The sequence below is a fragment of the Balaenoptera musculus genome, chromosome 13 (assembly GCF_009873245.2).
Source record: "Balaenoptera musculus isolate JJ_BM4_2016_0621 chromosome 13, mBalMus1.pri.v3, whole genome shotgun sequence".
NCBI lineage: Eukaryota > Metazoa > Chordata > Mammalia > Artiodactyla > Balaenopteridae > Balaenoptera > Balaenoptera musculus.
In genome coordinates this window covers 36,892,903-36,909,670 of record NC_045797.1, presented here as the reverse complement: position 1 = coordinate 36,909,670, position 16,768 = coordinate 36,892,903, and the positions used below count along the sequence as shown (strand labels likewise).

The window sequence follows — 16,768 nt, the reverse complement described above, 5'->3', positions numbered from 1 at the left end:
CTCTTAGTTTACTATAAAATTGAGGAATTTCACGGACCATTCTGAGAAAAGAATCCTGTGAAATATTAGCAGTACTAAGTAAAGCCCTTTAAAAAAATTTAGATAAGTTAAAATGTATTCAGCCCAATTAATAAAAGTCCAACTCCTAAGACTGTATGAAACACTGAAGAACTCAAGTAAGCACAGGATAGTATGGAATATGGGTTTGTTGATAGAAATAGGGTGCTTTTTGCTGTTATAAACACAAATTTACAAAGACTAAGGATGCAAACTACTTTATTTGAAATAATATATTTCTAAATTTTGTAAAAGCTTATTTCATGAAATTGTGTGTAGACATGTTTCTTAAATAGAAAGACTTCTCAATCTATAGTTTTCAACTGACTGAATAAAAATATCTAATGTTATGAAAGACACCCTTGGGTGGGTAATGATCTTAGCAGCTACACTGACAGTTTCTCATGTTCTAATTCACCTTCACAAATCCATGGCATCATTTTTTGGCTAAAGTAATGTCAGTCGGTGACATTTGCGGCAAGTATAAAAAGGACCCCCCATGGCAGCCATTTTTATTTGATTCTTAAGATCCAAAGGCTGCTGAAAGAACAATTGAATAAAGTTGAGGATTGGAGAAGCTTGATTTTCTTGTTCTCTGTGAAATGAAACTCTAGTCTTTTTCTTCCCCTTCCCCTTAAAAGCAAAAGTCTGCTAGGGGGTTGTAGCTGTGTCAAAGCCGCTGGGATGCCACTGCTGATCACTTTAATTACTACGACTAAGGAGGATAAAATTAAAAGTAGCACCATTGAAGCAGTGGAAGAAAGCTTGCCTAGATGTCGGTGAACTGTGAAATATAAAAATTGCATACCAATACATTTTTATGGAAAGGAAACAAGGAATTACATTACTTATTCTTGAAGAGTTTGTCCTTAAATTGTCAAGTTTTACTAGTGCGTCTATCTATGGCAGATTGTAGACCATTTTAGAACGATAAGAAAAATAGTAACTTGAAGACATGCTGTGAAAGGGCTAAATATTTTTTCAGTTTATGTCCAAAGTGGTTAGTTCTGATCCGTCTTCTATATTTGAATATTTTAAATTCATTGTGTTGAAATACAAGCTTTTTGTACCGTAACAGGACTTTTGCCTTATTCTGAAGATGTTAACAAAGAGGAAAGTGAAGCTTAAATGTACCACATTCAGCACTTTTCTGAAGACTTATAATTTAAAGTCAGAAACCTAAGTTTTAAATGAATATAAGTAAGTTAATTTCTCTTTACCTCTCTGTATTCAGTAGCACAAAGGGGAGTTTAACCTGATTTGTATAGCCCAAGTGTAAGTAAAGAACTGTTGTTGTTTTTTTTAATGACAATAGCAGTAGGGCCTCAGACAAATTTTCTGAACACCAGTAATGTAATAGCTAGGACCAGCACTTTGAAATCAGACAGACGGTGATTTTAATTCTTACTATGCCATTTACAAGATGTATGACCTTGGGCAGTATATTTAAGTGAGATTCCATTTCTATCAAATCAGAGTCATAGTGGTTACCTCAGAGTGGTGAATGGTAAGTGAGACAACATGTGTGAAAACACTGCACAGGCACACAGCTAGTATTTACTCAAAAATACAGTTTCCATCAAACCCTCTAAAGAGTACATCTGTCTTACAAAAGCTAGAATGTTCTATATAACTCAGTCTAACTCTGTAAATAATACTGTATAGAAAAAGGTAAATGTCATCAGACCCATTCTTAGAAATAGGAAGCCTACTTCAATTTTTTTAAGTTTATTTAGACTAGGCAGGTAAATGAAAGATACATAGGTTTCCTATGTGTTGAATTTTTCGAGTGTACTTTTAATGACAGCAGTCTTCTAAGTTACTTACCTTTGCATCCCATTGAAAAGATTCCTTTATTTTTTTCAACAGATATAGTAAACAGATGACTTATTTACAGCTGTGAGTCGCTATCTTCTTTTGAATGCAGAAGGGTCAAAACAGATAACACATTTCTGTACTTGAGTAGGTTTAGGCAAACCATCATTGTCAGAAATATTCACCTATACAAACATACAAAAATAATGAAATAATCACTGCCCTTACTCTCTGGTCATTTTATTCCTTTGACATAAACAATATGTTTCTGTTGAGTAAAAGACACATAGATTTTGTTGCTATCTATTCTTTAAATATTACTTTAAAAACTGACTTTTAAAAAATTTTTTAATTTCATTTTATTTATTTTTTTATACAGCAGGTTCTTATTAGTTATCTATTTTATACATATTAGTGTATATATGTCAATCCCAATCTCCCAATTTGTAAAAACTGACTTTTAATGAAGCTTATATATAAAAATTAAAATAGTTTTACATATAAGGAATCTGGATATTAATAATACTATCAATTAAATTGGTTGCATAATCAATTGCTATAATTACAAGCTTTTCCTTGTGACCTTAACAATTAACTTCTGTTTTTTCAGTTGGTTCTTTGTCTTAAGGAAACTCAATGGGTGAGAAAACAAACAACACAGATATGCCATCCCACTGGAGCCCTCTAAGGCCCAAGCAAAATTATCTCTGTGGTGTTAGGACATTAGTAGAAAAGTAAATCAAGGCAATCTGATAGGGAACTAGAATTCTGTCAGTCAGGCTCAAGATTTTGTGCTGTGTCCATAAACTTTGTTTACTGTAGGGTTTTATGAGTTGTAACCTGCCCTTGCAGTCTGTTAATGAGGCTAAATCTTGCTACTTGAGAACTGAATTACAGCACACCTCTGGGCTAATGGTTATAAACAGAAAGTCCCATTAGGGCTGCATTCTGATTTGTTCATTTACATTTTTTCTCTTGTATAGAGAACAATGATGGGTAAATAGGTACAAACAAACAATTTACATGGAAATTGATAAAGTGTCCCTAATTAGTATTTAAAGTTTGTTTTATTAATGATTGCCTGCTTTAAATTGCACTCTTGGTAAGCTCTCAGAAACATTTGCAGGTGGGAATATTATTGGGGGAGGAGGGGGAAGCGGTAGCTGGTAAGAAAAAACTAGGTTCCCATTTCATATTCATAAAGGCAGAATCATTTATTTCATTTTTATGCAGTTAAGATGACCCAAGACCACTTCATCTTAGTCTGAATCACCAAATTCCAGCTCTTCGAGAAGTTATTACACGCAGTGAAATTCACTTAAACCTAGTTGCCTGAGGCATATCAAATAATGGTTTTTATTAGTGCTCTTAACTTTTCTTAAGTTTGAAAGATGAAAGTTTAGTAAAAGCTCAATTTTCCTCAGTTGGTCATGTAATTTGATACTTTTGGGGGATCAAATAGTTTGAAGGTTAAAAACAGGGCCCTGTAGTCAAACAGACCTGGGCTGGACTCCTGGCTCTGACATCAGTTCTAGCTGTGTGACCTTGGAACTCTAAACTTAAATATTCTCATTGGTAAAAATCAGGTTGTAAAAATTAAATGAGATCATGCATATAAAGCACTTAGCACATAAAAGCTCAAGAAATATCAGCAACCGTCACCAAAGTCACCATTATCAAGCCTGCATTTCCTTTTATTTTCTAAGTTCAGAAGTATTAATAATGAACAAAGGATTTTTGTGTATTATTCTTGCGTCTTTGGTCTCACTCTGCCCAGTACGTACTACTCCTCTAACTACAAATAAGCTCGTGTCTCTAAATATTAAGAAAATTTCCCTTGAGGGACTTCTCTGGTGGTCCAGTGGCTAGGACTCTGCGCTCCCAATGCAGGGGGCCCGGGTTCGATCCCTGGTCAGGGAACTAGATCCCACACGCACGCCGCAGCTAAAGATCCCGCATGCTGCAAAGAAGATCCCCCACGCAGCAACGAAGATCCCACGTGCCTCAACTAAGACCCGGCATGGCCAAAATAAATAAATAAATAAATATTTTTTTAAAAAGAAAAGAAAATTTCCCTTGAATGTTAGATATCTCTTCTTTTGCCCCTACCACCCACCCCAGAAGCCTACCATCTCATGTCTTTCCTCCCTTTCCCCAAGACTTTTTAAAAATAACTTTTATTACAAGAGTAGTACATGTGTATTATAGAAAGTTAGAAAATGAAGACAAAGAAAACAAAAATATCACATTCCCATACCCAGATATCTCCACCATGACAATTTTGTGAATAACCTTCCAAGTCTTATGTATGTATTTATTTTGCCAAAAAGACAAAACGAAGTCATTACTGTATAAACTATTTTTTCAGTCAAGTTGTATTTTCTCTCATTTAATAACTCTAATTATATTCACATTTCTCTAATTGATTCAACAGTGTCCTTTACAGCTGGTTTATCCAAATTAGTATCTAACCTAGGACTACACATTGCATCTGGTCAAGTCCCTTTTGTTGGTGGAGATGGTGATTAGTTGGTTTTTGTTGTGTTTGTTTTCATAACTCTTATTAAAATGACCAGATTAATTGGCCTGAATATCCTACTTTCTAGATTTGTTTGGTTGCTTCCTTGCTGTGTCATTTATCATGTTTCTCTGTCTCCTGTGTTTATGATAAACTGGAGGTTGTATCTGAAGGCTTAGTAGATTCACTTTAGACATCTGGGCTAGAATATTATAGGTGGTGTTTGCTTCATGTGCTTCATATCAAAAAACATGTAACAGGGACTTCCCTGGTGGTGCAGTGGGTTGAGAATCCACCTGCCAATGCAGGGGACACGGGTTTGATCCCTGGTCCAGGAAGATCCCACATGCCACGGAGCAACTAGGCCCGTGCGCCACAAGTACTGAGCCTGTGCTCTAAGGCCTGCGAGCCACAACTACTGAGCCCACGTGCTGCAGCTACTGAAGCCCGCACACCTAGAGCCCATGCTTTGCAACAAGAGAAGCCACCGCAATGAGAAGCACGCGCACCGCAACAAAGAGTAGCCCCCACTCACCACAACTTGAGAAAGCCCATGCGCAACAATGAAGACCCAACACAGTCAAAAATAATTTAAAAATTAAATTTAAAAATTAAAAAAAAAAAATAACATATGGTTGACTCAACATTAGTGATGCTAAGACTGACCATTAGAGTAGTGGTTTCTAATCCCTGATCTAGTTCTGATCTCTCCATTTAAAATTAGGTTTTCCTCTTGCAATTAGGAAATAATCTGTGTGGTGTTACTTAAGCATATGGTCCAATCATTAATGCTGTAAAACAAACAATCCCAAACTTAATGGTGTAAAATTTTTTTTTAATTCTCAGATTCTATGGGTCAGGACTTCAGATAGGGTATAGTGTGGATGCTTTGTCTCTGTTCCACATTGTCTGGGGTGTCAGCTGGGGAGACTTGAACAGTTGGAGGTGACCCAAAATGGCTACAGCGGAGATTCTGAAGAAGGCTTTATTCACATGTTTGACACGTGAGCCAGGAAGACTTAAGGCTGAATTGGCTGGGAATGTGGACTGGTGCACCTACGCGTAGCTTGGGATTCTCACAGCATGACAGCTGGGTTCCCAGAGAGTACAAAATGCAAGAATTTCAAGAGAACTGGGCAAAAGGGGTGTAGCCTTTTCAGACCTAGCCTTGAAAATCACCTGCAGCACTTCTACATTCTGTTGATTATGTACAAGTCACTAAAGCTGGCCCACTCTCAAGGGGAAGGGAATTAAGCTTTACCTTTTGACGAGGGAATGGCAAGGTCACATTGCAGAAAGCATGTGGGATGAGAAATACTGTCATGGCCATCTTTGGAAAATACATAATATTATTATTATAGCTGGTATTATTTTATAAAGTAGAGCTTTCTGTAATTGACTGCGACTATTTAGTTGCCCTAAACTTCAGTTCCCACTGGAAAGACAGGATAAGTGTTTGACTTTTTTCCTCTAATTAGTAATTTTCAGGAGTTCTTTTAAAAGCTACCTCAAATGAGTTTATATATCCTTCTAAGAACTTTTTGAATATCATAATGAATTGATGAGTTTTCATTGATTCAGTGTGTGATTTCGTTGATTCAATTCATTGCAGTCATTGTTTGCTTGTTTGTTTTGATACTGAAATTGCTTCAGTTTGTCCACTGGGAGCTTCAAGCTTGTCTCTGGGTCCATTCAATAGCTCTGTTAATCTACCCGCATTAATTTGACAGCTCTCTATTCTAGCCATCTCAAAATTTGTGAAAGAATTGCCTAGGCTTGAACTCCACCAAGCTAGTGTCTTACCCCTATCTCTTCTGACTCAGCTTTTTTCTTCCCTCTACATCTAATCAGTTACTAAGAATTGGTACAGGTACCAATTCTAGCTCTGATGTATTTCTTACACCTGTCTCCTTCCATTCCCATTGCCACCATCCCAGTTCTGAATCTCATTATAGCTTCCTTGTACTGTTTATAAGAGCCTCCTAAGTAGTCTCTTTCCAGTCCCTCTATGCCAGCCTATCGTATACACTGTTGTCAGATTAATCTTTAAGCTTTCTCAGATACAACTCAGGTTGATCATTCCCCTTGACAAAAAAAAAAAAAAAGAAAGAAAGAAAGAAGAAAAAAAAAGACACACACAAAAACAAGCCTCTTTCTTCTGAACTCTTCATCCATTTTTATCGCACCTCCTTATTGTGGCTGTTTTATCTTTCCCTCTATATTGTAAGCTTTGAAAGTATAAATCGTTAAGTTTTCATATCAAGTACCAAGTACCAAGGTATGTACTAAGGACCAAAGATACAAAGATAAATCACATCTAGCTCCTGCCTTCAAGTAGCTCAATTCTACTGAGAAGGAGATGTTTGTACAGTTATAACTTGACAGGTATTATTTTAAAAAGTAATCTCACACACACACGCACACACACACACACACACACACACACACACACGGTACTATAGTAACAGAAGAAGGAGAACTTCATTCCACCAGTGGTGAAGAGGGAAGAGTAGTCAGGGGAAGTTTAGTAGATTTAAACTGAATCTTGAAGAATGAGTAGGAGTTAAATAGATGAGAGAAGAACATTTCAGGAAGACAAAATGATATATTCAAATCCATGGATGCATGAAACTACATGATACAAACAATTTTGTATAAATAGATGTGAGGTTTTATAGAGATTGGGAGAGGTTAAAGGAAGATAACTGCACAGATATGTTGGGGCCATATTATTTCAGGCTTTGTTTTGTCATAATAATGCCTTATATCATATACTTTCGAGTTTACAAAGCAATTTCACATAGATTATTTGCAATTCATAATAACCCTTTTTTAGGAGGCAAAACCTATTTTAGTTATTTAATTCTCTGTCATTTTTAGTTATTTTAAATATCAAAAACCACACTAGATTTTACTTTTTCTTTTCAATGTTTGTCTGGGAGGAAGGCATAGTAGAAATGAAGACAGAAGTACATCAGTTACCCAATTCTGATTTTAAAACTGTCAACAACAATAACTGTGGAACTAATGTATACTATCCCCATTCCTGCTGTAGCCCCCTAAAAATACCACTTCCTATATTTGATCAACATGATGTAGCAGCATTTTCTGCTCTCAAAGATTTCTTGTAGCCAGTGCTCTATGCCTTTACTAGAAAATTGCAAGTTAAATTCTAATCTTAGAAAAATAAGGTATTAATTGAAATTCTGTTTTCAGTATTGTTACTTTTTTCCTATAAGCCTGATTATTTTATTAATAGTAGATCCTGCTATTTTCTCAGTAATTATATTGCCAAACATTCTTTAAAGGCTAGTTTGAATCTTTAACAGACATAATACAGTAATTTGTAAATGTTTTTTAAATATCTGATTCTTGGATGTCTTTTAAAAATGGTATGACATCCAACTGATATAGAGCATCTATTTATAATGTGGGCCAAGCACCATGCTGTAAACCAGTTACTATCATGATGATCAGATTGAAAATGAAATTGCATTTCTGTCAATTACTGAGTTGGCAACTGTTCAATATATCTTAGCAGCAAGATGAAGAGCGACGTCGGCAGCTGAGAGAGAGAGCTCGTCAGCTAATAGCAGAAGCTCGATCTGGAGTGAAGATGTCAGAACTTCCCAGCTATGGTGAAATGGCTGCAGAAAAGTTGAAAGAAAGGTCAAAGGCATCTGGAGGTGAGTTAAAGAATCTTGTATCATATTCTACACACAACCCAGAAATCCACAATGGACGTTTTGGGACTTTTTATTCTTACTTCAAAATGTGCATCAAATACATAAAGTTTCTAGCCTATCGGTATGTTACAAAAAACTTCAAGCATAGTAAATCAGAAGATGACTATTGCCAATTTCCAAATCAACTCCAGAAGTACTTTGATTATGATTAAGTATGATTAGTACTCAAGAAATACTAAGAATATGATTTAGGAGAAAACTCAGACGGGCCTTGGTTTGTGATTCCCCATGATGCCTCATTAATTGTATTAGGAGTGAGTAAAATGCAATCAAGTCCTCAACATGTAGATCACAAGACTTGTTAGTGGAGAGCTTTGGCATGAGAGATTTTCACTTTGAACCAGATCTTTGGAAAGTAGCTTTAACAGTGTTCCAGCATTATAGCCTGGCATGTAAGCATTTTGAATAAGTCTCATATGCATTTCTTCTTAATCTCCTGATTCGAAGAGGGTCTTTTTCAATATCTGTAGAAATTATTCTAAGCTTTATTTTAGGACAAGGACTGTACATATAATTAAAGGGAATTTTAGTTTTGCCTCTCAGTGCTCAATTTGGACATCTTTAACTTGAAACTTTTTACATTTTTATTTGAGTAGTATATTCAAGAGGCCTGTGGGGTTTTTTATTTCAAAGGTATGTGACCTATTTATCTACCAAAACATGCCAGGTACTTGTCCTGAGTTAATCTTAAATGCTAAGATCACTCTGGAGAGTAGGCAAGTGAGGACTCGAATAAGACCTTAGAGAACTGAAACAAAGGAAACCATTTCTAGGTCAATGATAAGTTTCTTCAAAGTAAACTGAAACTTACTGTTATTTCTAATTGATTCCTTATATTAAAATCTTACTGTTGCAGAGCATTCCAACCAATGCCTATAGCATATAACTTTCCATCCCATACATTTGAAAGCTGCTTTCCCAAGTAGCTGTGTATCTGTCCATCTGGTATTCTCAGAATGTTTGTTTCTTAGTTAAATCCTTCATCTTACCTTTTCAACTCCTGTCATTCAGAATTTTTATTACAGTTTCTATACTCACTACTAAAGTTTTATAGTAACAGCAGTAACTACTCACAGCTACATTATATAATGCTATTATAATTTGCTTTCATTTATGATTAGTAACAAGATGTTTCTTTGATATCATAAAAATTCCAGATATTCTAAGTAAATCTTAAAAATCTTTGCCTCCTTGCATCTCAGAAAGATAGAAAAAGCCTCATATTCTTGACCCTCCAGATAGACTGCCCTAAAGCTACTAATACTACCTCCGTGTGGTATCATAAACCCATAGAAGAGCAGTAATAATAAGATAGAGAGGCATCCACTGTCTCAATTTTTTTTTCTAACAGTGAGCAGATAACAATGCTAAATGAGTTGTGAACTCTGGGAAGGCTAAGAGTTAAAAATTTCTGATTAATGGTGTGGGATAAGTCAGCTGTGTAATTGGTCTTATCTCTATAATCCAACCCCAGTTAAGGCTAAGCCAGGACTAGACTAGGTAGAGAGACTTAGTCAGTGTTACAACCCCCAAAATGGGGATCTTCCCAACTTGGTAACTAGGGAAAGTGAAGACCTGATTTTGGCATCATTCAGCAGTCAACAAAGTGAATAAAGAACAAGTGAGGATTGGATCTCTGAAGCTAGCAAAGAAGTACAGACTAGAAAAGGAAAAGCCAGGTGAAATGAAGATGGGACAGGGTTCAACAGATGACTTATGAGAACCTGCTGAAGAGTCTAGACTGTTCCCTAAGGAGACCAAAGTGCCCAGGGTCCATTTCTCTCATAGGACACACCATACTTTGGATGTTGGAAACGGCCACATATCAGATGATGGGCTCTTAATCAGAGCTGAGGTTGAGCTACAAGCAGTGCAGGCCTATTCCTTGACCTCAGTGGTGGATATTGGCCTGTCTTCATAAAGGTGTATGGATCCGACTAGGTCTGCTCTGGCATCAAGGCCTAAGCTGAAGCTATCAAGGCCGGAGGCGGGGAAGAGACCTTTAGGTCAAGGGAGAGGGTAAAATTCCTGCCTAGAATTCAACCATTCATACATACACATTTATCTGTTTAGCAGTGCCAGTCACTGTGCTAGGCCGGGATTCGGCAAACTTCCTGGAAAGGGCCAGAGTAAATTTTTATAGCCTTCTCAGACCGTATGTTCTCCGTCTTAGCTACTCGACTCTGCTCTTGTAGTCTGAAAGCAGGCATGAACAATATGTAAATTAATGGGCATGCCTGTTATTTACCCCAAAATGGTAGTGGGCTGGATTTTGCCCCCATGCTATAGTTTGCTGACCCTTACGTAGCAAATTAGAAATTCACTTGATTTCACAAGAGTCTAATTCCTAAATGAAAATAACCCTATGGGGTTAATAAATCAGGGGAAACAGTTAACAAATTAGTGTCCATTCTTCCAATGTCTAATGGGAATTATCAGGTCTGAATAAGGAATAGTGTGAAAGGAGGAGAGAGAAATGAGTAGGGACCAGCCTAGGAGACAGACTAGGGTGGGAAAATTTTTGGAAGCAGTGGTCCAAAGTGACAAAGAAGAGGGGGTAGTCAAGAGCTGAAATAATCAGGTGAAAGCACAACCTAGGGGACGTGTTGAACATGATACTCAAACTCACTGCCTGAACCTACTTGAAAAGCCTGTTTTTTTCCCATTCTCAGCAGCCAGCCTCAGTGAGGAAAGGAAAACTTAGTAAGTTTGAGGTGAGGTGTCATAAGCCTCAGGTGTCCGCAGAAAATATATGTAAGATATTTTAGGTCATGTAAAGCCAGGTATTCAAGCATCCCACTTGCATCCTATTTCAACCAGAAGTAGCCTAATTCTTGTGAAATAGCAGAATCAGTCCAAGGAGCTACAGCCTAGCTTTTACTTGTCCTCCTCTTGACATAATTTTAGGACTTAGAGGAGAGTCAGGTGATATTGTGGTATACTACATGTGTTTTTTCAATTTCTGCTTCATTGTTTAGTTATAGACCTATAACAGCCTCCTTTTAAAATCCTCATTTTTGGTAACAAACTTGTGGGTTCATTTATTGTATTGATCTTACTTGGCAAGGTACAGTTGTTTGTGGATGAATTGTGGTATTTTCATTTTTAGTTGTATGATATTATGGTCAGAGAATATGCCCTGAATTTCTGCTTTGAGAATTAATAAGTTTTTATTTTGGCCAAATAAATGTTACATTTTTATTAATGGCCCGTGGGCACTTGCAAGGAAGGTGTTTATCTAGTTTGAAGATGATATTATAATATATCATATATTTGTTATATATTACATGGGATATTGTATATGGTATAGATTTTGTATATTTTGTGTCCTTATGTATGTGTGTATATTTTGTGTATATATGTCATATATGTATTTTTTTATTCTGTAGCTTATCACTTTGGTTTGGATTAGGTGAGGGTCATTGAACTTTTAAACTGACATTTTTGCCTCTCTTTGATTTAGATGGAGTAGTGTACTTTGTTTTTGCATTTCAAATGAATAAATGAAAATTTAAAAATTTTATCCATGAGAATGTTTGTGTGCCTGCATTATCCTTATTTCAGTTATGGCAAATAGATTTATCTAAATTTGTTGACCCAAAATAAAATCTTACAGACCTTCAGTAATTTTTATTTTCAGCTTCTATTAATAATATATTTGTATTGTTTTCTATCATTTGTTTGATTTCTACAGAATAACTTTAAAAGTTATGAATTTTATAGGGGACCTTCAATGAGAATTTTAAAATCATGATACAAATGAGAAATTTTATTCTGAATATTTTTTTTTTCCTGGGAAGAAACAGTTTCATGTACACTTAGGTACAATCTCTATGTTCTCTAAACCACCATTTTGTGTGAATATTTTTTTAAATTAATTAATTTATTTATTTTTGGCTGTGTTGGGTCTTCATCGCTGCACGCAGGCTTCTTCTAGTTGCGGGGAGCAGGGGCTACTCTTTGTTGCGGTGCACGGGCTTCTCACTGCGGTGGCTTCTCTTGTTGCGAAGCACAGGCTCTAGGCGCACAGGCTTCAGTAGTTGTGGCTCGCAGGCTCAGTAGTTGTGGCTCACGGGCTTAGTTGCTGCGCGGCATGTGGTATCTTCCCAGACCAGGGCTTGAACCCGTGTCCCCTGCATTGGCAGCCGGATTCTTAACCATTGCACCACCAAGGAAGTCCCTGTGAATATGTTTTTAATGGTAGCCTTAATTTCTTTTTTTAAAAGTGCAGATATTCTTTTTTTACTGTCACCAGATATCCTGATTTTTCATTCAGTTTATTTATAAATGATAAGTGTTGTAAGACTGGCCTTATTGCTGTGCTATTAATCATACCATTGGGATCCTCATTTTGCTTATAGTGCTGTGCAGTGTCAGCTGGAATGCATTGTCTCATTCCAGTGTATATACAATCTCTTTTTACCTTTTCCTACATACATTATACATGCCATGCTTGCAAACCACCTTCCATTGTGTATTGGATCTCTAGTTTACTTTCTGCCACGCTTACCTACTGGATTTTCAGTGGTTAGCCATAAAGATATATATAATCTTATATATATCATATATATAATGTGTAATATTTTAAACACACACACAAAGACAAACATGCACTTTAATTCTGCTAAAATGCATTTAGAGTATTTTGACAGGTGTTAAGAAATGTGTAACATTTTAACTATTGAAAAGAATTTGTGTTCATTGTAAACCTGAAGTCAGTGAATGGAAAGAAAGTGGAAACCTATTCTTAAGAAAACCTGAGCTGTATGGGAGATCAATTTTTACTTTTCCCCTTCCCAACTAGTAATCCTTTTATCTAAGGTTAACAATACATATATAAACATTGAGTTAACCCACTCAGCATTACTGGTGAGTGGTAGTATAGATAGAGATTTCATTTAGCCGGGAAATAAAATGAATCGCACCTGTTTAACATCACACAGGAGCCTGGCACTGGTGTAAAGGGGTAATGAATATCCCACTGCATAACCCCAGGACCTGAAGTACCCATATCCAACCACAGTTCCAGACTTAGCTTCTTTTCATAGCAGTGCTGTCCTTCTAGTCACTGGCTGGAGAGTCATCTGCCTCACTCTTCCTCTCCTCGGTATCCCTCCCCCAACCACCCAATATCCAGTTTGTTTTCGAGTCATACCCACTCCCAGTTCTTTTATGATAGGTTAAGCTCTCCATACTACTTACCTGGAGGTTATAACAGTCTCCAGCTTGGATTTCCTGCCTCCAGCCTTTCTGTGCTAGAGTCCAACATCTTACTCAGCAATCTCGCATGAAGGATGCTGTCACACGGCTCCAGGGATTGCACTTCCATGTGCAATCCCTGGACCACTTTTTCTTTCACATGTGAAGGCATATCAGAATGTAAGCAAGAGTGATATTTTAGGAATAATACTGGAGCTACTCTAATTTATAAAAAAAAAACAACATAAGCTTCAGTGCTTATATTACTAGTAATTATTTTATAAATATTTCACAACTGATTACCATGAAACACTGTGGTAAGAAACTGCTTATATAGACTGCTGTCTGTTAAACAGCACATTGCTGATCATGTTTGAACACAAATGTCTCTCCGTTCCTACCAAGTAAAATTTAAACTTCCTATCCTACCCTTCAATGCTCTCTGCAGTTTTACCTTTCAAGTCTTACCTCCCGTTATTTCCCTTTAAGTATGCTTGAGCAAAATAAGACTTTATACCATTCTTTGAACATAACCTACCCTTTCCTGCTCTCGTGCCTGTAGTGCCCTTCTCTCAATTGTACTTTTTGAAATCCTGTACATTTCTGAAGACCCAATTTAAAGGTTAGTGCTTCCAAAAAATAATTCCTGGTGCTACTGGCAAAGAATAATCTTTTCCTCCCTTGAATTTGCTCTATACCTTATTTTTACCCCATAACACTTAACTGTCCTACATGGTATTATAGTCATAGTCATTTGAATGTATAACTTTAAGGTGGAATAAGTGTCTTATACAACTTGGTATCTCTTCAACATCTAGCAGTGTTTTGTAAATTGCAGATCCGGCGTATAGTAGAAGTTTCTTGAATAAATAAATGAATGAATGTTTAATTTTTTGTTTTCACTCTATATTAATTCTGGTCAGTAGTAACCAATAAAGGCTGATTGCAGCAACAAAGTACTGTACTCTAAGAACTATGGGTAGTAAACTATCTCTGATAAGAGGAAGTGTTCTGCATACTTACTTGGCACTCAGGAAATATTTGTTAATTCATTTCCCTTTACTACAAAATTATTTAGAGAAGAATTTTTGAGGATAATGAAGATGAAGGTACTGACTTTTATGAAATTAGTCAAATAGTTGTACTAAGCATAGTTGATTAGAAAAGCTCTCTCAACTAATTGTACTTAAATAATATAGCCAAGTATAATACCTTAGCGATTTGAAAGCATTTAGCAGTGCTTCTCCCCTGGGGGCATTTCTTATTCTTTTTATTTGTGTTGTATTCTTCTAAATGGCTTACATAGTACATAGGAAGTCTTCAATAAATGTAAACTATTATTAATATTAATGCTCATAGTAAATATTTACTTGGGAAGCCCAAAATCAAACACAAAGCTCTACAGGGAAAAGGACAAATATTGAAGGTTTAAGCCAAAGCTATAGAATTTAGTATTTCTCAATTGTAATAACCTTTGGAACACCTCATTATTAATAAAAGTTGCCCTATGAAAAATAAACTGTAGAATAGTAGGGATATTCTTCAACTCCCAGGGCTAGACAGATATTTCTCCAAAAGGTACATTGCCTGTCAATAGCGGAATTTAAAGCTTAACTTCTAATATACAAGTCAAATTAGTGCTATGACTTTTTAAATGTATAATGTTCAAAATTACTTAACCATTTTTATCACTAGGGTTTAAAAAGGAAAAATATGTAATAGAAATCTTTTTAAAAATAATACCATTAATTAATTATGACCTAAGACATTTTGCTAAGTGTATAAAAAAATAGTGTGACTACCTTATTCCCATGTATTTACTTTTGAATAACAAGTGTTTCTACCAGCCTTATGTCTTCCAAGATGTACTGTCTTAATTGTTTCTGAACTTTCTTTTGCATAAAGGTACTGTCTATTCTCGTCTCAATCTTGTCTCTTAATTCATAATGCTTTTGATAATATTTCATTAATAGCACAAAAGCATTCAAGTCTTCATGCAAATGATTTAAATATAGCTACAAGTTTATGAAGAATGAGTTGTTTCTTTATACATTTATATCTAATAAATGATAAAAATGTGAAATTTAGAAACGTTATTTGATGACTTTGTTACCAAACCAACTTTATTTTTTTTTAATATTTTTATTGGTTGGTTTGTTTGTTTTTGGCTGTGTTGGGTCTTCATTGCTGTGCGCGGGCTTTCTCCAGTTGCAGCGAGCGGGGGCTACTCTTTGTTGCAGTGCGCGGGCTTCTCATTGTGGTGGCTTCTCTTGTTGCTGAGCATGGGCTCTAGGCGTGCGGGCTTCAGTAGTTGTGGCACGCGGGCTCAGTAGTTGTGGCTTGTGGGCTCTAGAGCGCAGGCTCAGTAGTTGTGGCGCACGGGCTTAGTTGCTCCACGGCATGTGGGATCTTCCCGGACCAGAGCTTGAACCTGTGTCCTCTGCAGTGGCAGGCGGATTCTTAACCACTGTGCCACCAGGGAAGTTCCCCAACTTTATTTTTGTGTACTGTTATTAGAGATTACCAGTAGATTACATTTTAAAACATAGGGATTCAAGGAGCTCAGTGATTCAGAGACAGCATGTGACAAATTGTCAAAATTTTTGCATCTGCTTTGATGTGACAATTCATCTTTGACATATGAATGTAAAATATAAATGTTAATCCAGTAGTGAAAAAGTAACTTAAAACTGATTTCTTAACTTGCTCATCTGTGTCAGACCTGAATTTGAACTGTCATTACAATACTAATTTTTTTCCTTAGTGTTTCTAACAAATGATACAAAATAGAAATAATATACTAACATTATTGCTACATTTTCCTACAGATGAAAATGATAAAGTTGAGATAGATACTAACGAGGAGATTTCCGAAGGCTTTGTTGTAGGAGGTGGAGATGAACTTACTAACTTAGAAAATGACCTTGATACTCCCGGTAATTTCAAATTATAAATACTTTGTGTCCTGCTGCATGGCAAACTCTTATATTTTTATTATAACTGTTTATTAACTATTAAAACTGTTATTTTTTTTATTATCTCATTAATCATGATAATAAGTTCTTTTAGTAGTTTTATTACATCTTACACCCTCACAAATCATTTAGCTAAATCCACTTTCCGTCAATTTTATGTTATTATTTTGTTTTAGGCTTAATGTTAAAATTAGCAATAAAATTGAAATAACAAATTTTAGTTTTTCTCTTATTACTAAGATTCAGTTTTATATTTTATGTTATATGGGACAATTTGTAGACATTTTATGATTGGTTCCCTTCTCAGCCTAAATATTTTGTTGTGATGTTGTAAGGTATAGATGTAGTACCTATGGAATGCTTCAAATGTACATCTAAACCATGGATCAGATTTTCTGATTTGGTTTGGAATTGATAGTCTTAGTGGTAATATTATTTTATAAATTTTGTGCTTACCT

The 16,768-nt window shown here is 35.9% G+C and overlaps 1 protein-coding gene across 11 annotated transcripts in view; it reads left to right on the top strand.

The window, feature by feature from the left end:
• Nucleotides 1–16,768, top strand: part of EHBP1 (EH domain binding protein 1) — a 336,395-nt gene that overhangs the window by 266,561 nt on the left and 53,066 nt on the right. For 5 of the 11 annotated variants that reach the window (XM_036872660.1, XM_036872665.1, XM_036872663.1 and 2 more), the window contains 2 exons: nucleotides 7,929–8,076; nucleotides 16,164–16,271. In XM_036872660.1, the coding sequence (XP_036728555.1) occupies nucleotides 7,929–8,076; nucleotides 16,164–16,271 (256 nt within the window). The remainder of the gene's footprint in view (nucleotides 1–7,928; nucleotides 8,077–16,163; nucleotides 16,272–16,768) is intronic. The other 6 variants (XM_036872669.1, XM_036872668.1, XM_036872666.1 and 3 more) reach the window with 3 other exon arrangements.